This window comes from Mirounga leonina, unplaced genomic scaffold (assembly GCF_011800145.1).
Source record: "Mirounga leonina isolate KUSES-001 unplaced genomic scaffold, KU_Mleo_1.0 Mir_166, whole genome shotgun sequence".
In the NCBI taxonomy this organism is placed as follows: Eukaryota; Metazoa; Chordata; class Mammalia; order Carnivora; family Phocidae; genus Mirounga; species Mirounga leonina.
The window spans coordinates 31,055,016-31,076,856 of record NW_023270418.1 but is presented as its reverse complement, the minus strand read 5'-3'; the positions used below and the strand labels follow the sequence as shown (position 1 = coordinate 31,076,856).

General features: G+C 47.4%; 1 protein-coding gene and 1 long non-coding RNA gene across 2 annotated transcripts; one reads left to right on the top strand and one right to left on the bottom strand.

Moving 5' to 3' along the window:
- Positions 1-20: 20 nt before the first annotated feature.
- Positions 21-6,889, top strand: LOC118016037. Its single transcript, XR_004680743.1, has 3 exons — positions 21-164; positions 539-930; positions 5,779-6,889. It is a non-coding gene; the product is annotated as an uncharacterized LOC118016037 (long non-coding RNA).
- A 568-nt stretch (positions 6,890-7,457) lies between these two features.
- On the bottom strand, positions 7,458-9,220 carry SPDYC (speedy/RINGO cell cycle regulator family member C). The gene is made up of 5 exons (XM_035012383.1): positions 9,079-9,220; positions 8,749-8,807; positions 8,399-8,484; positions 8,125-8,296; positions 7,458-8,041 (listed from the first exon to the last, which is right to left on the bottom strand). Exons 1-5 carry the CDS (start codon positions 9,218-9,220, stop codon positions 7,640-7,642), a joined length of 861 nt encoding a protein of 286 aa, XP_034868274.1. The 3' UTR covers positions 7,458-7,639.
- Between the last annotated feature and the right edge of the window lie 12,621 nt (positions 9,221-21,841).

Below are 21,841 nucleotides of genomic sequence, written 5' to 3'. Positions count from 1 at the left end.
CCCGCCCGAGGCCCCGGCTCGCTGCGTGACCTTGGGCGAGTCCCTGCCCCTCCCGGCCTCGGTTTCCCGGGTGTGTGCGCCGAGAATGGGACGGAGACGAGCGACGGCGGGAACCCATCTTTCTCTTGCGCTCTGGGGTTTCTTGAACCCGGAACCTGCGAGAGGTGGGCCTCCCTGCCCGCGCCCCCAAACCCTGGGCCCACCCACCTGGGAGCGCCCTTGTGCCGCCTGACCCAGGAGGGGGCGGCAGAGGCTGCAGGACCGACGGATCCTGCCTCCAGCCTCCCGAGCTGCGCTGGGAGAAGTCGGAGCGCCCAGAAGCCCAAGGGTGGAGGACTGCGGCGTTCCCCCAGCTCGGGGCTTTTCACTGACCCCGGGGGCCCGGGCCCAGCAGCTGCTGCAGGTCGCCTAGGATGTACACACGAGCATTTTGTTGGGGAAACAGTGCATAGCTTTCCTAGGATTTTAGGAGCCACTACCCCAAGAAGGGTGGGAGCCCCTGATTTAACCGGACCTCATTCACAGTCTCACTTTACAGATGAGGAAAACTGAGGCTGAAGGATGTGACTTGCCGAGCCCCCTCACCAGGGGCTGGAACCGAAGCCTGGGCTCTTTGCTCTTCACCATTCAGCATTTATGTGTCGAATCTTGACTAAACCCTTCTGCCAAAGCCTCTGCACAGCAGAGACCCATGACTAAGACACAGCAGCCCCTGCTGGGGAAGCAGGCTCTCCTGGTCCCTTGTTTTCGGTGATTAGGAAGTTGAGTCCTGATGGACAAGTAGAAGTTAACTAGGCAATGAATCGCTGGAGAGGGTGTCTCGACAGAAAACAACCAGCTTGTGCAAAGGTCCAGAGGCTGGGAGAACATGTTCCGTGTACCTAGATCACCAGGAATAAGGGCCTGGAAGAAGAAAGAGGCTCCGGAAAGGTATGTGGCTCAACCTACGGGTCCCACGGTTCCCAGAATCATCTTCACAAACCTATCACTCCTACCCAGTGCTTTTGATTGTTCACCAAATGTGCACTGACCACCTGTATGTGCAGAGCACTGTGCTCGCCTGAGCATAAGATGGTGAAGACCCATGGCCTCACCCCCTCTGAAGGAGGTGTGCATCGCTTTAATTATGACACCCATAATTAATTGGGAAGAATTGGTGCTAAGCCCTATCTAGTCCAGGGGTTAGAATAGGCATAAATCAGACACAGGGTTGTATGAGGGGGTATGGGAGATGCCAGGTCGGGGAACTGGCACAGTGGAGGAACTGAAATATGCATAGTGTTACTTGAGCAGAGAGAGAGAGTTATGGCAGGACTAGGTGACCCATGGGAGTTTCCATTTTATTCTACTTGGGGTACAAGGCTGCTCAGATTTGTACAAATGAAGGAGGCTGCAAGGGAGTGGGCTGGAGGGGCAAGAGAGAAAGCAGGGGATCCAGATAAAAGACCAGGGAGAGTGGTGGCTCAAACAAGGGAAGTGGTAGGTGGGAGAGAGAAGTAGATTAATCTGATAACTATCTAGGATACATCATATCAACATCTGAGACTGGGTTAGACACCTAAATATAAACCTTAAAACTACAAAACTTCCAGAAGAAAGCACAGGACAGATCTTAATGATCTTGGGTTTGGCAAAGACTTCTTAAACATGACACACACACAAAAACACAAGCAATAAAAGAAAAAATTAAATTGAACTTCATCAAAATAAAACACTTTTGTTCTTTGAAAGGCATGGAAATGAAAAGACAAGCCACAGACTAGGAGGAAATTAGCAAAAATTATATCTGACGAGGGATGTGTATTTAGAATATATGAAGAATTTTAACAACTTAAATAATCCAGTAAAAATGGGTGAAAGATTTGAATGGACACCTCACCCAAGAAGATATATAAATGGCAAATAAGACATGAAAAAATGCTCAACACATTCATCATCCACTGGGAAAACACAAATTAAAACAACCTAAAGGACCATCACTACACATTTACTAAAATAGCTAAAATGAAAAAGACTGTCCCTGTTGGCAAGGATGCGGAGGGCTGAAACTCTCAAATGCTGCTGGTGGGAATTCAGAATGCCATCACTACTTTGGAAAACAGTTTGACAGTTTTTTAAAAATATGTTTTTTAAACATATTTAGCAATAAATAAAAGTGACCTATCAAGCTACAGAAAGGTGGTGGAATCCCAAATACCTATTGCTCAGTAGAATATGCCAGAAAAAAAGCTATATAGTTATGATTCCAACTATATAACATTCTGTAAGAGGCAAAACTAGAGATAGTAAAAAAAAGATCAGTGGTTGCCAGGGGTTTGCAGGAGGAGGGGAGGGATGAATAGATGTAACACAAGGACATTTCTAGGGCAGTGAAATTTGTGTATGATATTATAATGGTAGATACATGACATTATACATTTGTCAAACCCATAGAATATACAACATTAAGAATAAATCCTAATGTAAACTATGGACTCTAGTTAATAATACTAATGTATCCATATTGGCTCATCAACTGCAACAAATATACCACACTCTTGCAAGATACTAATACTAGGAGAAACAATGTGACAAAGAGGGGGTATATGCGAATTTTCTGTATTTTCTCAGTCATTTTTCTGTAAACCTAAAGCTGCTCTAAAAAAAATAGTCTATCTTGGGTTGCCTGGGTGGCTCAGTCGGTTAAGTGACTACCTCTGGCTTGGTCCATGATCCCAGGGACCTGGGATCGAGCCCCATGTAGGACTCCCTGCTCAGTGGGGAAGTCTGCTTCTCCCCCTCCCCCTGCTCATGCTCTCTCTCTTGCTCACTGTCTCTGTTTCAAATGAATAAATAAAATCTTAAAAAAAAAAAATAGTCTATCTTAAAAAAAGAAAAAAAACACATACCTACCATATTAAACATAAACCTATCATATAGTCATATAGGACCCATTATTCCACTCCTAAGCATTTACCCAAGAGAAATAAAAGTATATATCCACACAAAGACTTGTGTTCATAGCTTTTTTTTTTTTTTTTTGGTCGTCAAATGATCCTTTCTTGAAATCTCCTTTGTAGCTGGGTATTCCACTGCACCACTGCCGATGTCTTTTATGGTGCCATGAGGAAGGCGGCCGTCAACCCCGCAGCCCACAGACTGGCAATCCCCATGATCTCTTTAATGGTTCCCAAGCACTCTAGTTAAAGATCGGTGGGGTATCTGTCTGGCAGTGTTGACAATCTTACCAAAAGTGATGTTTCCACTGTGCTTAATGTTTTTCTGCTGTCTCTTAGTGGTTCCTTGAGGGTTTTGATGATCAGGGCAGTGGCAGAAGGTACCACCCCAACCAATGAACAAAGGACTATCATAGCCTGATGAGTTATATGTATCTCCCTAAATTAAATAAAATTTTATGCCCCCCCCAAAAGAAGGTACCACCCCGATCTGGTTCTGTCTGTTCACTGTCATCCTCAGTCCCTTGTAATCACCAGTTGCTTTTGGCAATGTCATCTCCAATCTTCTGGGGAGACAGACCCCAGGGGCCAATTATGGGGGCCAGGGCCGATGTGGCACTGACCTCCCTGCCCCTGCATCTCAGGTATATGATTTTGATATCCTTGGGGTCAAACTTAGGCAGCAGGGTGGAGATGGCTAGTGCCGGGTGAAGCCAGATTCAGGACTAGCAAAGAAGTTGCACCAGGGCCTCCTCAGAGCAGAGAGCTGAAAGCTATTCATAGCAATTTTAGTCATAGCAGCCTAAACTAGAACCAATCAAATCTTCATCCGTGCATTGTGGATGGATAAACAAACAGTGGTATACATATACAATAGAATCCTACCCAGCAATAAAAAGGAACAATAGATGAATCTCAGAATTATAACAAATGTAAGAAGCCAGACAAGAATACATATTATATAATTCCACTTATATGAAAAGTCTAGAAAAAGGATGCCAATTTAGTGATAGAAAGCAGATCAGTGGTTACAAAGGGGTGAGGGTGGGGGGGCTGGCAGGTGGGAAAGGGTGGGAGGGAAGGATTACCAAGGGGCTTGAAGAAACTTTTGGGGGATGGACATGTTCATTCTCTTGATTATGGTAATGGTTTCATGGGTGTATACATGTCAAAACAAAATGTATATTTTAAATGTGTGTGGTTTATTGTATGTCAACTAGACCTCAATAAACCTGTTAAAAACCTGGAGCGCCTGGCTGGCTCAGTCAGTAGAGCATGTGACTCTTGATCTTGGGGTTGTAAGTTCAAGCCCTGTGTGGGGTATAGAGATTACTTAAAAAATCAGTCTTTAAAAAAGCCCAACAACACGAACAGGGCTTAGTTAGAGTTAGAGATGGCTCTTGGAACACAGTAGGGGATCAAAGGCAACTCTAAACCCTTGATCTGGCTTGACCACCTGAGTGGATTAAGGAGGCAGAGGGGACTCACCAAGCCAGGGGGACAGTGCAAGACCTTTGGGAACACTTCCTCCAAGCAGAGGGGCCCAAGGAGGGAACATAGAGGTACAAATTTGGGAGTCACTGGCCATTGGTGCCACGTGAAAGATGCAGAGATCAGGGGACAGGCACTTTACTCTGGATACAAAGATACTTTATAAAGATGTCAGTTCAACTTAAAGCAATCTATAGATGTATCAGAGTTAATATTCTAACTGATCAGGGGAGGCTAGAAAAGCTGATTTAAGGTCCATATGGAAAGTTAAACAAGCAAGAGTAGCCAGGAAACTTCTGAAAACAAAGGGAAATCAGTGGAGACTAACTCTACCAGATATTAAAACATAATAAATCCATAATTAGATGTAATAATTAAAGAGGGGTACTGACATATAGATCATTGGAAGTTAGAAAAATCTAGAAGTGGGGGCACCTAGGTGGCTCAGTCAGTTAAGCATCCATCTTTTGATCTCAACTCAGGTCTTGATCTTAGAGTCATGAGTTCAAGCCCCACATTGGGCCCCATGCTGGGAGCGGAGCCTATGTAAGAAAAAAAAAAAAAGAAAAAGGAAAAAGAAAAATCTAGAAGTAGATCCAAATGCACATAGGAATTTAGTATTTAATATAGCATTTCAAATCTGTTGAGAAAAGATGAGTTTTTAAATAAAAGGCATTAGGAAAATAGGAAGGAATTTTGCATATGATAAATTCCAGATGAACTCAAGATTTGAATGTAAAAAAATGAAAATAAGAATGTAGCCAAGAGCTAAGGGAGAAGATTCTTTAGTCATCTCAGTGTGGAAAAGGTCTTTTTAACTATGACACAAAACCCAGAAGCCACAAAAAAAAGCTTATTTTCCTACATTAAAAAATCTGCCCAGCAAAGTCAGCAAGAAACTGAAGAAAATACAATCGACATCTTGAAGGGCTATTTTTCTCGCAAACCCTTATATGTCAATCAGAAACCAAAATGGGAGAAACAGGCAAATAGGGTTGTTCACAGAAAAGAAGACAAACGACTCTTAATTGTATGAACTTGAACTCACTCAAAAGAAGAAAACATGCAAATTAGAACTTCACCAAGGGACCATTTTCCACTGAGCAGTTTGGCAAAGATAAAAAATCTGGTATGTCACTGATAGATGATTGTTCTGGAAAACAGCCTTCATACATACTGCTGGAGGTGGGGCTCAGTATGGGCATGGCCTCTAGAGAGGGACATTTGGCAAAAATTGTAAAAATGACTATTCGGACGTGGCCCTGGGGCAATTCTTTAGGAATTCCTACTACAGGTATCTTTTCACATTTGAATAATGATGTCCTTACAAAGTCTTGGTGACTCTCTGTAGGACTGTTTGGAATAGAAGAACTCTGGAAGCAACTTAGATGTCAATGGATGAGGAACAAGCTACATTTTGGTACATCCGCGAAGAGGAATACTATACAGCTGTCAAAACGAATATATGGATAAGGAACCATCTTCAAACCTGGGGTGCCCACAACCCCTTCCTCAGGTTTGATCATTTAGTAGAAGACACAGAACTTGGGGAAGTGCTTTACTTATGAGTTTTATTTTAAAAGATACAACACTGAAGCAGCCAAATAAAAGCTGTGCCTAGGGGCAAGGGAGGGTGGGGAGGGATGCAGAGCTTCTGTGCCTTCTCTAGGTAGCCCACCCTCCCAGCACCTGTGTCCCCCAATCCAGAACTGCTCCAATTTCCAGACCCGCTCTCCTCCTTGGAGGAGGTGGGGAAGCTGAAAGTTCCCACTCTTGATTGGTCTTCCTGGGGTAAGTAGGGGCTCCACCCTGAGTCACTTCATTAGCATGGTGTGGCTCAAAGGGGCTCATTGCGAATAACAAAATTCACTCCTGTGACGCAGAACATTGTAAGGGTTTTAGTAACTCTGTGCAGGGAACGGGGACAAAGACCAAATCCATACTTTTTTTTTTTTTTTAATCACACCACATTTGGCTGTGTATGCTTATATTCTTTCTCTGGAAGGACATAAGCTATTAGTTTTATTGCTTCCAGGGAAGGGAACTGGGGGTAGGAGGTGACCCTTGGTTCAAAATTTAAAACATACATGTGAATATATTATCTCTTTGAAAAACAAATGAAAAGTACTTTGTAGCCCTTGTCTTGGCTTCTAATGCCCGCAATCTCCCGGCTTTCTCACTTCCATGCTTCCTGGGAGCCACTCAGAGAGTATGCAGGGGAATGGTGTGCAGATCCGCTTGTCGGACACCCCGCCCCCCCACCGTGGACTTCACCAGCTTCAGTTCCAGCCACTTCCCAAACACACCCTCCCCTCCAGACTTTCCCCAGCCAGCCATTCCCTCTACTGGTAACACCCAGGGCTCGCATCTGAGCTCCGTTCTTAAAAAAGTTCTAAACACATCTAGGATTAATGCACTCAAACCTCACAACAGGGGCGCCTGAGTGGCTCAGTTGGTTAAGCATCTGCCTTCAGCTGAGGTCATGATCCCAGGGTCCTGGGATTGAGTTCCATTTCGGGCTCCTTGCTCTACGGGGAATCTGGTTCTCCCTCTCCCTCTGCTGCTCCCCCTGCTCGTACTCTCTTTGAATAAAATCTTTAAAAAAAAAAAAATACCTCTTCTCATTCAACCTCATCGACACTGTGTAGATTTCGTCATTCATAGGTGAAGTCATAGAGGGGAAACTGAGTCGGGATGACTGGTCATCATTGGAAAGGGGAATTGTTATTACAGAGCCTGTGCTCATGAGTCTCCATCACTGGTACCTAACTTGGCAGACCCCCCTCTCCTGGCATTCCCTCCCTAACCCTACCCTGGGTCAAGGAGCCAGGCCAGGGCCTAAGCACAGTCAGAGTCCTATAGACCCGAGTTTATTAGAGGGGCCAGGGTCAGAGTGGGTACATTTGGGAGGAGGTGACGGGGCCTGGGCAGCTCTGCCAGCCTGATGGCAATAAGACAGAAGGCCAGGGGGGGAGGGGGGGCGGCACGCAGCCAGTGGGGCTTGGGTCAGCAGGCAAGCAGGTGGGCTACTCTTCACCCTGCAAGTGTCAGTGCCCAGGGCATGGTGGAGGCTTCGGGAGGACTGGGGAGAAAGGACAAAGAGAGGCTCAGAGAGGAAACTTACCAAGTGCACACAGCTAGGAGGTGGCAGAGCTGGGACAGGTGCCCAGGCCTGCTGGACCCCAGGTCCTGTGCCCCTCCTTCTCGTTCTGTCAGGCCCCACACCTGCCTCCTAGCCTCCCAAGCCCAGCCCCAGCTGCTGCCTTCAACTCACTGTGGAGACTGTAGGTGCCTGGCTCCACTTGCAGTTGGGGGGGCGGAATGATAAGGAAGCCCCCCACCAAGGGGTCTTCAGCCACTGAGAGACAAGCTTGGAGGGGAGGGCAATGCCACTCAGGGGCTGGGGAAGGGCACTTGGTTAAGACAGGCAAGGAGCGGGGCTGGTGGTGGCAGTGGCTGTGGGAAGGGGGCCAGCCACAGAGGGAACAGTGAGGTGGCGAGAGGCTGGGGGGCCCGGGGAGGGGGACCTGGGCCTTTGGACCCCTCTGAGCGCCACCATGCTGGGGGCGCCGCTCTCGAGTCCAGGCCCAGTGAGACCGCTCCTTGGCCATGACCTGGCGTGAGTAGAGTGCATAGTAAATGGGGGCGGGAGGTCCAGCCTTGTGCCCCCCACCCCAGGATGATGGTGGGGCCTCACCTCCTCACAGCACTCACGGCTCACCATGGCCCGGAAGCCCATCCGGGCCCACAGATTATCCCTTTGATGCAGGAAGTCTGACACCCGGAGATGCCAATCTTTTCCCAGGGCCCACAGAAAAATCACACATTTGGGGTCCTCTACATCCTCCTCCATGTCATTGGCGAGAAACCTGGCCATGGAGGGGGGGCAGAGAGCAGAGGCCCTAAGCATCTGGCCTGCCCCACTCCACAACTCCCAGCTAGCGTCTCTACCACCTGCCCTGGCCACTCACAGAGCCAGAAACAAGTTGCTGTGGTTGTACTCGCTGAGCTTCAGGTTGGCACGCCGGAAGTAGACCAGCACCATGGCCAGAAGATACTGCAGACACAGAAAAGGGGAGAGTTACAGGGAGGCACGGGGGAGAGGCAATTGCACCAGGCCCACCCGCTCCCAAGGAAGCAGGGGTGTGAGTCAGAAAACCCCGAGGAATTGGCTGGGGTGGGGCGGGGGGTGGGGGTGCAAAGATTTAAAAGGGAGGTGCTCCCTCCACCAGACCGGGAGGCCCGCTGAAATAGCCTTCAAGCTCCGCGAATTCAAACTGCCCCAAGTGACCCCCGGCCTCTACTCCCCGTGTCACCTCACCTTATCCGAAATCTGGAAACAGGGATCTTTGGAAAGGAATTCCTGGAGGAAACTGTGCTCTGCGGTATAGAGAAGAGAGATGGTGGACTGGGGTTACCACCAGCCCCCACAAGACAAGAGTGGCATCAGAGTTCCAAAGCCCAAGCCTCCGCTGATCCCACATTCTGCCAAGACCCCTCCCTTCCCTTTGCCAAACTGGGGTCACCTGAGAAGGGACAGGACAGAGATTTCAGAGGCGTGCATGGATGGGCAGGTGAGATCCCACCTCTCCCATCGATTTCACGCAGGGGCCCCACACCCGCTTCCATGCCAGCCCCCAAGTGAACTCACCCAGCAGGTTGAGAAAGGCCTGGAGCTCCTGGTGCCGGCGCTGATGGACAGACCCACTCCCCCCACCTTGACGGCTCCAGCCCCCCAGCTTCACCTGGGTGGCAACCACGGGGACAGTGGCCAAGTCTTGAGTGTCACTCATCTCACAGGGGGTGGGGGCAGGACAGCCTGTAGAGAAAGCAGCCTCAGGATTTAGCACCTACCCCCTTGCCCCCCACCCCCCAAATCGAGAGGGTTGATGAGGCTGGCCTGACAGAGGACCTCCAGAAGGTAGAGACTTGGGGTGGGGGGCAGGGCAGTGCTGGGAGCAGACAGAAACTGGCATATGTGTGGGGTGAGGAGGCCAGAAAAGCAGCAGAGTTCCTGAAGGATGCCGCCCCCCCCCCACCCCCACCGCATCCTGGCACCCCAGGCCAGGCCAGGGAGGAAGCAGAGCATCAACAGGCCCACGAGGGCCTCCTAAGTGCCTGGGGCTGTGCTAAATTCTTTAAGGGCATTATTTCACTTCATCCCGGAGCGGGTCTAGGCCAATACCCATTTTGCAAACACGGAAGCTGAAGCGTGGAAGTCTCGTCACAGCTACTTAAAAGGTGGGGACGGCCTGACCCCCAAAGCCAAAGAGTTTAATTGCTCCTCTGCCCCCCCCCCCAACTCCCAAATACCCCTTCACTCCACACCAAATTGGCATATTTGGAAGGACCACCAACCCCTTTCTTCACGGAGAGGAAACTGAGGCCCAGAGGGGGGATGTAACTAGACAAGTACCTGAGGTGGGGCGACCTCAAAATTTTCAAGCTACGGGGAGAGACGCCACCTACGGGGCTCAGAAATTGCAGCCCACCACCCTATAGTCAACCTGAGGTCCTCCACCTAGGCTCCCACAAGCAGCCCACCCTCCTCTTCCTCCTCCTCCAAAAAGCCTTACCTGAGCTAGGGGATTACCTACAGCATGACTCTTTGCGCTCGGGACTGCATTTATATAGCCCTAGCGCTGCTCCGCCCCCGCAGCCCTCCACCAATCAGGCCCCTTCCTGGGAGGGGGTGGGGCTTTCGGCCATCACCGCCCACCTCTACCTGGAGTGAACTCGGTCTCCACATTCGCCTCCCAGCTGCGGCCCCCCAAAGTAAGAGCTTCTCCAACACTCCGTCACCTGCAAGAGGGGTAAAGGCAGGCCGGCGGGACCCCAGGGCCGGAATGGCAACACGGTCCCCTCCCCACCTGTTTCTTAAAGGTGAAGCCAAGGTGCAGGCCGGAAACGAGGCCTGGGCACGATTCACTGATTGTGTCTTGGTGGGACAGAGTTGCTGGTTGGGTCTCTGTTTGTTTCAGATCCAGGAACCTCAAAACCTGAGAGCCAGAGAGGAGAGTGTCTTGGCATGAGAGTTCCCAGAGTCCACATCCCCCTCCCAAGATCCTTTAGTGGCAGGGGGAGCTTAGCCAGTGGCTCTAAGGTGGGAGAGGAGGCCTTTGCCAAAGACCAGCAAGCCCCGCCCACCCCACCACCCCCCACCCCACCCCCAACCCCCACCCCCACCCCCAGCCTGGTGCAGACCTTAAGCCTTGCCGTGCTCACTGGTTCATTTACTCTCTCTATAATCCTATGGGACAGTCACCATCTGCATTACCTTCTACTTTTAACAGGTGACACTTGGGTTTCCCCCCATTTTTTTTTTTTTATCGTGGTAAAATACACATACCGAACAATTTACTACCTGAGCCATTTTTACGTTGAGTAGATTTAAGTACGTTCATATCGTTGTGCAGCCACCACCACCAGCCATCTCCAAAACTCTTCATCTTGCAAAACTGGGTGTCTATACCTATGAAACAATCACCCCCCATTTCCCCTCCCCCAGTCCAGGGCAACCACCATGCTGCTTTCTGTGTCTGTGAATTCACCTCCTACAAGTGGAATCACACAGGAGTTGTCTTTTTGTGACGGGCTTATTTCGCTTAGCGTGTCCTCAGGGTTCATCCATGCCCTGGTATATGTCAGGATTCCCTTCCTTTTTAAGGCTGAATAATATTCCATTCCACGTATAGACCACAGTTTGCTTATCCATTCATACATCCTTGGACACTTAGGCTATTTCCCTATCCTGGCTATGGTGAATACGTCAGCCATGAGCATAGTGTACAAATATCTCGAGCCCTTGCTTTGAGGTATACACCGAGAAGTGGAATTGCTGGGTCAGGAGATAATTCTATGTTTAATATTTTGAGGAAGCATCAAATTGTTTCCCACAGCAACGGCACCATTTTGCAGTCCCGCAAACGGCCAACAAGGGTTCTAACGTCTCCACATTGTTGCCAACACTTGTTATTTTCTGTTTTGTTGATAGTAGCCATCCTAATGAGTGTGAGGTGGTGACAGGTGACTTTTAAAATACGTATTTAGGGGCTCCTGGGTGGCTCAGTTGGTTGAGTGTCTGCCTTTGGCTCAGGTCATGATCCCAGGGTCCTGGGATCGAGCCCCGCATTGGGCTCCCTGCTCAGCGGGAAGCCTGCTTCTCCCTCTCCCACTCCCCCTGCTTGTGTCCCCTCTCTCTCTGTCAAATAAATAAATAAAATCTTTTAAAAAATCAAATAAAAAATGAGAAAAAGATCTGAACAGAAAATTCACCGAATAAAAGACATGAAAATCTTTTCCAAACATATGAAAAAATGTTCAAACTCACTTAAATAAATCAAATCAACACCGAAACACCTATCAGATTGAGAGGGGAGTCTGCTTCTCCCTCTCCCTCTGTGATCTCTCTTGCTCTCACTCTCCCTCAAATAAATAGATAAAATCTTTTTTAAAAATAAAATACCGGGGCGCCTGGGTGGCTCAGTCGTTAAGCGTCTGCCTTCGGCTCAGGTCATGATCCCAGGGTCCTGGGATCGAGCCCCGCATCGGGCTCCCTGCTCCGCAGGAAGCCTGCTTCTCCCTCTCCCACTCCCCCTGCTTGTGCTCCCTCTCTTGCTGTGTCTCTCTCTGTCAAATAAGTAAATAAAATGTTAAAAAAAATAAAATAAAATACATATTTAATAGAAATGGAGGCCAGAAAGAAGTTGAATCATTTATGCTCAAAGTAACCACATAAGGGGGCTCAAGTCACGTGACCAACACATCTGCCCCTGGGAGGTCAGTTTTGTGGTTCTCATTGACATTTTTCATATGGGAAACTGAGGCTCGGGGCCTCAACCTGCTGACATTTGAATGTGGCTGGGCCAGGTGGTCGGTGAGCACAGGGCCAGCTTTGGAGCCCGGGTCCACGGACCTCAGATGCAGTCTCCTTCCTCTGACCTGGCTGCTCTTCACTGGTTGGACACGCAGCAGCCGTCTCTGCTTTGCTCCCAGTCTCAGGCTTTGACCCCGGCTGCCAGTGTGAATTTTCATTCCTGGGGACTGCCGCCCCTCCTGTTCTGTGTCCCTCCATCTCTGTTGGTTTCTGAGTCCCTTAATCTCTTGATCTCTCTGTGTCTCTCAGTCTCTCTGCATTTCTGGGTATCTCGATGTTTTGGGGTCTCTTGGTGTCTCCGTGTCTCAGAGTTTTTTGGTGTCTCTGGATCTCTCCAGGTCTCTCTGGATCTCTCTGGGTCTCTGATATCTCTGAGTCTTTTGGCCTCTCTGGGTCTGTGGGTCTCTTGGGTGTTCTAGGTCTTTTTGTCTCTCTCTGTCTGTCTTTGTCTCTCTGGATCTCTGGATCTCTCAGTCTCTGGGTCTCTATGCATCTCTGGATCTCTTGGTCACTCTGGGTCTCTGGACATCTCTCGGTCTCTGGGTGCCTTAAAATCTCTGGGTCTCTGAGTCTCTATGAGTGTCTCTGAATCTCTTAGTTTCTTAGTCTCTCTGGTCTGAGTCCTCTCCGTGGGGCCACGTCCCATGCTCCCTGAGGCTGCTGAGCCTCTCCCTGACTACCCGGTCTCATCAGGCCACCCTCCTTGTGTGTGTGTGTGTGTGCGTGTGGAGGTGGGGGAGATCTGTGTTTCCCCTTGTGTATTTGTTGTCGACCTCCCCCAGAAAGGAAGCTGTGACCCCCACGGTCTCAATAGCAAGCCCCCCAAACATGTCACTAAAGAGCCTGTAATTGAATCAGCTCACATGTTCCTCACGACCACCCCACGAAGTGGATATTATTAGTAGCCTCGTTTTACAAATGAGAACTACAACTAAACCACAGAGTTTGGGTGATCTCTGGGAGGTTAAGTAACTCACTGCCAGCCACGAAGCTAGTGAGTGGAGCTAGTGAGTGGAGGGCCACATTTCAACCTGGCTGTCTGGCCCAGGCCCCATGTTGAAGCCTAAGCCAGGGAGCCTGGCTGTCTGGGTCTAGCGCTCTTTCCCGACAGAGCCTAACATAGAGAAGGTGTTCAGAAAAAACGAATGAATGAATGAACGAATGAATGAATGAATCCCCCAGACCAACTGAGTTTTCAGCCTCTCCCCCTCAGTAAGTGGGTACAAAAAAGCCTGTGGGTGGGCTTCAGGCCCATTCCCTTCAGTGCCAGCCTTGGGCTTCCACACTCCACATTGGAGAGAATATTTTCATTTTTTATTTTGAAAGAATTTAGACTCACACAGATGTTGCTTAAAAAGTATGGAGGGGCACCTGGGCGGCTCAGTCGGTTAAGCGTCCAACTCTTGATTTTGGCTCTGGTCATGATCTCAGGGTCATGAGATCAAGCCCTGCATCAGGCTCTGCACTGAGCATGGAGCCTGCTTAGGAATCTCTCTCCCTCTTCCTCTGCCCCCCCTCCCTGCCCCCACCATGCCTCTCTAAAAAAAAAAAAGGAAAAGTATGGAAAGTTTTTCTGTCCCCTTCACCCAACTTCCCCCAATGGTAACATCTTACATAACCAGAGAACAGTGAGAACCAGGAAATTGACATTGGTACAACAAAACTATGGATCTCATTCAGACTTCATCAGGTTTCATAAGCACTCACTCTTTGATTTTTTTTTTTTTTTTTTTTGGTGTCTGGTTCTATAAATGTTATTACACACATGGATTGGTGTATCTACCACCCCAAGCAGGATACACAATAATTCCATCACCCAAAGGAACTCCCTCAAGACTCCTTCAGAGTCACACCCTCTGTCCCACCCCCAGCCTCCAGCAACCATTCATCTGTTATCACATTAAGATCATTACATAATTAGAATCATACTGTATGTGACCTTGGAGGCTGGTTTTTCATTCAACATAATGCCTTCAGACCCACCCAAGTTGCTGCATATATCAAAGGTTCATTCCTTTTTATTATCGTGGATTTTTATTACCAAGTAGTATTCCACAGTTTGGAATGGGTTGACTCCAGTGCGGGCTATTACAAATAAAGCTGCCGTGAACATTTGTGTACAGGTTTTTTTTTTTTTTTTAAGATTTTATTTATTTATTTGACAGAGAGAGACACAGCGAGAGAGGGAATACAAGCAGGGAGAGTGGGAGAGGGAGAAGCAGGCTTCCCGCTGAGCAGGAAGCCCGATGCAGGGCTCGATCCCAGGACCCCGGGATCATGACCTGAGCCGAAGGCAGACGCTTAACGACTGAGCCACCCAGGCGCCCCTGTGTACAGGTTTTTACATGGACATACGTTTTTATTTCTCTAGGATAAACACCTAGGAAGAGTCATATGGTAAATGTATGTTTAACTTTATAAGAGGCTGTGAAACTTTTTCAGAGACAATTTTGGTATTGTGAGTATTCTTTATTTTAGTCCTATGGGTTTTTTTCCTTTCTTTTCATGCCTTCCTAGTTATTTCTACCTATAAATGAGTATGTACCTTCTCCACCTTTTTTTTATTATTCTGACACCCTCTACATATAAACTTTTGATAACTGGATTTCTAAGCAAGAAATTTTAATTAAACAATGTGTTATATACTTCTGTGTCTCACTACACTTACGTATTTGGTTTCCTTAGTCGTGTGGTTTTTAATTTGCATTTCCCTAATGGCTGATGATATTGAACATCTTTTCACGTGCTTATTTTCAGTTGTGGAGTATATTGTTGCCCCCACCAACCACCAAAAGATATATTGGTCACCCCTACCTCCTCCATTTCCTGTGAATGTGATGTTATTTGGAAACAGGGTCTCTGCAGATGTAATCAGGTACAGATGAGGTCATACTTGATTAGGATAAGCTCTAGTCCAATATGACTGGTGTCCTTAAAAGGGAAGAGACACAGAGATAGGTGAAGACAGACACGAGGGGCCCCTGGGTGGCTCAGCTGGTCAAACATCTGACTTTTGGTTTTGGCTCAGGTCGTGATCTCATCAGGGTCATGAGATTGAGCCCCGGGTCTGGCTCCACGCTCAGTGGGGAGTCTGCTGGAGATTCTCTCTCTCCCTCTCCCTCTGCCCCTCCCCCCATGCTCACGCTCACCCTCTCTTTCTCTCTCTGTCTCAAATAAGTAAGTAAATAAATAAAATCTTAAAAAAAAAAAAAAAGACAGACACCCAGAGGGAAGACAGTCATGTAACAACAGAGGCAGAGATTGGAGTGTCGTAGCTACCAGCCAGGGAACACCAAGGCTCTCCTGCCCCTGCCAGAGAGACAGCATGGCCCCGCTAACACCTTGATTTTGGACTTCCAGCCTCCAGCCCTGAGATAGTAGCTTTCTCTTTGAGGCCCTGCAGTTCGTGGTACTTTGGTACCGGCAGCCCCAGGACATGCATACATTTTGCATCCATTTATCTTCTCTGGTGAAGCTTCCGTTGGAGTCTGTTGCTTGTTTGTTCATTGGATTGTTTGTTTTCTTACTGTCGAGTTTAGAGAGTTCTTTACATATTCTAGGTACAAGCTTTTGTCAGATAAATGATTTGTCAATATTTTCTCCCGAACTATATATAGCTCCTCTTTTCACTCTCTTAACATTGTCTTTCCCAGAGCAAGGCTTTCATTTTGATGATGTTCAATGACTGATTTTTGTTAATAGACTGTAGGATATCAAAGATAGGGATTATCTCATTCTAGGGCCTCAAGAAGCCCCAGAGAGAGACAAAAACCAGACAAGAGAGACGCAACCAAGAGTAGACCACTCTAGAAGAAAAAGCCATGGGGCTGACGCTGCCCCGGCTGAGTGTGTAGGAGGCATGGGGGGGCAGGGGGCAGGCGGGGACAGAGGCTGGAAGAGCTGGAGATGAGCCCTGAGTGGGCGTGATCAGAGGGTCACCATGGAACACGGATCCAGGAGGCAGAGGGCAGCCAAACTTCCAGGCCTGGTTCTGGGCCCCCTTCCTCTGCCCATGCCCCCCAGTTTGCTCCCTGAATTGCCTGTCAAGTCCACGGACTTTAAATCCTTCCAGAGGCTCCAAAGGCTCTTCCCAGCCCTGACACTCCCCCATGTCCACACTTGTACCTCCTGCTGCCTCTCGGCCCTCTCTGCTTGTTTTCTCCAGGCACCTTGTTATCTGCCCCCAGGAACCTGTTCCTTCTTCCGTTTCCCCATCTACTTACCAGCCGTTGTTCAAAAGTAACATAGCAACAACAAAATTAGGGGTCGTTGTTTTCCAGTACACTTTTTATTGTAGCCACATAGAAAAGTACACAGAACAGAAATGAGTCACGTGATGAGTTTTCAGAGCTGTGTAGCCAGGGGCTCCACGCGCCCTGCCCAGTCTCTAGTCCCTCCGCCCCCCCCACCTCCACTTCCCCCCCAAAGGCTAATCACTATTCTGGACTCTAACCTCATCGGTTATTTTTGCCTGTTTTTAACTTTATGTAAATAGAAGCACACAGTAGGTTTGCTTTGGGGCAAGACTCCATCACACTGCTGCTTCATTCCCCTTGCTAGGCGGTGTCCTCTTGGCTGAGAATTTGCAAGTATTTTTACTTTCTTTCTCACCCCCGACATCCAGTTCATCACTAAATCTTGTGGATTCTAGCTCAGAAATCTCTCCCTAATTCAGGCCCATCTCCTCTCCCCTCTGCCTCCCTGGCCATCACCTCCTGCCTGACTCCCCCAGTGGTCTGCTGAACAGTCTCTGACTTCTTGTGCTCTTGGCCCTCCCTAGAGCTGCAGTGATCTTTGAAAAATAGTCCTTTTAGGGGCACCTGGGTGGCTCAGTCGGTTAAGCGTCTGCCTTCAGCTCAGGTCATGATCTCAGGGTCCTGGGATCGAGCCCCACATCAGGCTCTTTGTTCAGCGGGGAGTCTGCTTCTCCCTCTGCCCCTCACACTGCTCATGCTCTCTCTCTCAAATAAATAAAATCTTAAAAAAAATTAAAATAAAATAAAAATAGTCCTTTTAATAAAATACAAACTCCTTAACTGTGGTACTTATATGATCACTGTCTGCAATCATCTCACTTCCTTGTTACTTCCCACTAGGTAAATGCTTTCAGAACAGGGACCTCATCAGCCTTGTCTGTCCCCAAGCTTCCAGCCCTGACTCAGCCTACTGTGTAAGCACTCTGCTCACATTCACTGGATGAATAGATGGCTTACCAGGCCCTGCACCATCTGGTCTTGCTCCTCTCTCCAACCACGTCCCTAGCCCTGCCTCTCTGCTGCCCTCCAGCCAGACCGGCTTCTTTCAGTTCTTCTCTGAACTCTGTCCCCCACTCCTTGCCCCAGGGCCTTTATACATGCTAGTCCCTCCCAATAAGACAGGTGTCCTTCCTCTGGGACAATTCTGCTCGCTACCCCGTTTTATACTTACTGGGACGGCTTTCTTCAATTACTGAATTTGAGCAGAAATGGTTTATGCCACACCCGAGCAGAAGCTATAGGAGCCCCAAGGTGTTTCTACTCTTGCTCTTTTCCACCTGTGCTGGGCGGCCTCTCTAGCCTGGAGCCTGGAATAAAGAAGACATGAAACGGATCCAAAGCCAACCTGTAAAGGGCATGGAATGTGAGCAAGAGATAAACTTTTGTTTTAGAAAGCACCGAGATTTGGAAGTTGCTTATTATCATATTGGATCTCTCTCTGCTGCTGGAGCCAGTAATGGAGTGGCTTCGAACGACACAAATCTATTATCTTACAACCATGAATCCAAAAACAAGAGGTCACATTCTGTGTGGATGTGGCCTGCATTCCTTGATTCATGGCCTTGCCCTTCATCTTCACAGCGAGCAGCACCTCATCTTCAAATCTCGAACTCTGACCCCACTTCCACTTTTAAGGACCCTTATGATGACATTTGGCTCACCTGGATAATCCAGGATAATCTCTCCATCTCAAGATCCTAGACTTAATCACATCTGCAAAGTACCTTTTGCCACGTGAGGTAAGGTTCACAGTTGCCAGGAATTGGGATGTGGACATCTTTGAGAGGCCACTATTCTGCCCACCACATTTATCACAGCATGATTTATGCTCTGCTACCAAATCTACTATTTATAACATCGTATATTAGCACTGCGTGCTATTTATAAAAGATACACATGAGGGGCGCCTGGGTAGCTCAGTTCGTTAAGCGACTGCCTTCAGCTCAGGTCATGATCCTGGAGTCCCTGAATTGAGTCCCACATCGGGCTCCCTGCTCAGCGAGGAGCCTGCTTCTCCCTCTAACCCTCCCCCCTCTCGTGTACTCTCTCTCTCTCATTCTCGCTCTCTCAAATAAATAAGTCTTAAAAAAAAAAAGATACACATGAAACACAAGGATATGGGGGCACCTGGGTGGCTCAATCGGTTGGATGTCCGACTCTTGATTTCAGCTCAGGTTGTGATCTCAGGGTCATGAGATCAAGCCCCGTGTCAGGCTCCTTGCTGGGCGTGGAGCCTGCTTGAGATTCTCTCTCTCCCTCTGCTCTTCCCCCCACTGCTCATGCTCTCTCTCTTAAAACAAAAAAAAAAGGATATAAAAAATTTGGAAGTACAAGGTTAGAGAAAAAGATAAGGCAAATATTAAAGCTGAAAAAGCTATATTAGTATCAGAAAAAAATAAATTCCAGGTTAAAAGCATTACTAGACAGAAAGAGGGTGCTTACATAATGATTTCTAAAATATATAGCAATTTAAAATTTATTTACTTTTTTTTTTTTTAGATTTTATTTATTTATTTGACAGAGAGACACAGCGAGAGAGAGAACACAAGCAGGGGAGTGGGAGAGGGAGAAGTAGGCTTCCTGCGGAGCAGGGAGCCCGATACGGGGCTCGATCCCAGGACCCTGGGATCATGACCTGAGCCGAAGGCAGACACCCAGCTACTGAGCCACCCAGGCACCCTAAAATTTATTTACTCTTAAAAATAAAGTCCGTGGGAAAAAAAAATAAAATAAATAAATAAATAAAGTCCGTGGGGCACCTGGGTGACTCAGTCAGTTAAGTGTCTACCTTTGGCTCAGGTCATGATCCTAGAGTGCTGGGATTAAGTCCTGCATCTGGCTCCCAGATCAGCAGGGAGTCTGCTTCTCCGTCTGCCCCTCCCACCACTCGTGTTCGCGCTCTCTCTCTCAAATAAATAAATAAAATCTTTAAAAAAAATAAAGTCCAGGGGTGCCTGGGTGGCACAGTCATTAAGCGTGTTAACAGATCTGTATGGAGCTATTATTAAAAATATTAATAGATCTGGGGCGCCTGGGTGGCTCAGTTGGTTAAGCGACTGCCTTCGGCTCAGGTCATGATCCTGGAGTCCCGGGATCGAGTCCCGCATCGGGCTCCCTGCTCAGCAGGGAGTCTGCTTCTCCCTCTGACCCTCCTCCCTCTCATGCTCTCTGTCTCTCATTCTCTCTCTCGCAAATAAATAAAATCTTTAAAAAAATATATTAATAGATCTGTATGGAGCTATTATTAAAAACCAAAAAAAAAAAAGTGGGGGCGCCTGTCTCGGTTGGTAGAGCATGCAGCTCTTGATCTCAGGGTCATGAGTTCAAGCCCCACGCTGTGCAAGGAACCTAAAAAAAAAAAACAAAAAAAAAAGCCAAAAAAAAAAAAAAAAAAACGGAAAATAAAATGCACATCAAGTGAGATCTCCCCTCACCGAAAAAACAACCATGAATCCAAAGAAAAGTATCCCCCCACCAAAAAAAAAAAAAAAAAAAAGAACGAATCACACATCAGGTCACAAAGAAATCATCAGTAAGCTCAATACCAAAAAAAGTATTGTAAAAGCATTACTAGACAGAAAGAGGGTGCTTACATACCAAAAAAAAAAAAAAAAAAAAAATCGGAAAATAAAATGCACATCAACTGAGGAGATCTCCCCCCACCGAAAAAACAACCATGAATCCAAAGAAAAGTATCCCCCCAACCAAAAAAAAAAAAAGAAGGAGTCACACATCAGGTCACAAAGAAATCATCAGTAAGCTCAATAAAGTAGAAACATTATAAACAATATTGTCTGAGCACAACATAATAAAATATGAAATTATTAATAAAGACAAAACCAAGAGGATTTTGGTGAAAACAAACTGGAATACCAATTTTTAAAAAATAATGAGAATGAGAATCCTCCTTACTGGATTCTGTGAAATCTGTTGAAAACAACAACCAAAGGGAAATTCGCCACACTAAACACTTTCATCATTAAAATGAAAGAATGAAAAGAAATGAATGGGGGGCGTCTGGGTGGCTCAGATGGTTAAGCGGCTGCCTTCGGCTCAGGTCGTGATCTCAGGGTCCTGGGATCAAGTCCCACATCGGGTTCCCTGCTCAGTGCAGAGCCTGCTTCTCCCTCTCCCTCTGCCACTCCCTCTGCTTGTGCTCTTCTATCTATCTCTCTGTCAAATAAATAAATTTTAAAATCTTTAAAAAAAAAAAGAAAAGAAAAGAAATGAATGGTAATTCCCAGCTCAAAACTAGAGAAAGAGCCACAAAGTAAACCCAAAGAAAGCACAAATGGGGAAACAATTTAAAAAAACAAAAAACAAAACAAAAAAACAAAGATGAATGGACTGGAGAATAAAAATTAGACTTGGATTTTTGGAAAGACTAACAAATAGAAAAAAATACCAGCTCACTTGTTTAAGAAGAGGGGGGAGAGCACACATATAACAAATAAGAAATGACAAGAGGAAACCCATGGACCAAGAAATATTTTTAAATCTTGAGGTTGATTTCCAAAATGTCAGAGTGAGGAGCTTGGTAGACTCTCTCCCCAGTGAAACAACCATTTAACTGGGAAAAAATGTTTTTGAAAACCCAACTATTTAATGTCTGGAAATTATCCTACAGGCATATCCAGCAAATGTAGAAGAATTCCTTCAAGGACATTTCAGTAAGAACAGAACAGTGAGAGCTTATGGCATCTGAGCCACAACCCACTCCTTTCTCTTCCCATCCCCTCCTCATTCTGTCTTCTGGAAGCTTCTACTCTGGGGCTGTGCAGCCGAGAAAACAGGGGGCTCCCTCTCCCACTCCAATCCGCACTTCCCAGTATAGAGCGAATACGTCACTCCAGGAGGGGCAAACGATCAATGTGTGTCACCCCCTTGTCATGGAAGCTCTCTCTAGTCCAGGAGGGTGCAGCAAAAAAGAACCAGGCGTCTTTTCCCCACACACAACCCACACTTGTAGGGAAGAGGCTCTACTATAGGCATGACAGCCTAAAATACTGGATCCCCACGACTCACACCCCAGCTCTCTCCTAGGACACGTATTCCATGCCAAGAGGGCAAGTCAAGAAGACCTCAGGGTACTATCCCCCTCCCCCACCAGCTTATAGAGCAGAGGCCTCGCTCATGATAAGGGACTGCTCTCCCCACCCCTACATCCCATCTGGTGAGGCAGAGGTTCTGCCCAGGTGGAAAGGCAGGCTATGAGGATGAAAAGCTTCATAATTCTGCTGGAAGGAACTGATTTTATTTGGCACAATGCCGGTCTGTGGCTT

Excerpts from the sequence above, each read along its gene's own strand:
- SPDYC (XM_035012383.1), bottom strand. The coding sequence starts at position 9,220 with ATGAGTGACACTCAAGACTTGGCCACTGTCCCCGTGGTTGCCACCCAG. Across the intron at positions 8,485-8,748 it reads GTTTCCAGATTTCGGATAAG|TATCTTCTGGCCATGGTGCT; the intron begins GTGAGGTGACAC and ends CTGTGTCTGCAG. Across the intron at positions 8,297-8,398 it reads AGCAACTTGTTTCTGGCTCT|GTTTCTCGCCAATGACATGG; the intron begins GTGAGTGGCCAG and ends CTCCATGGCCAG.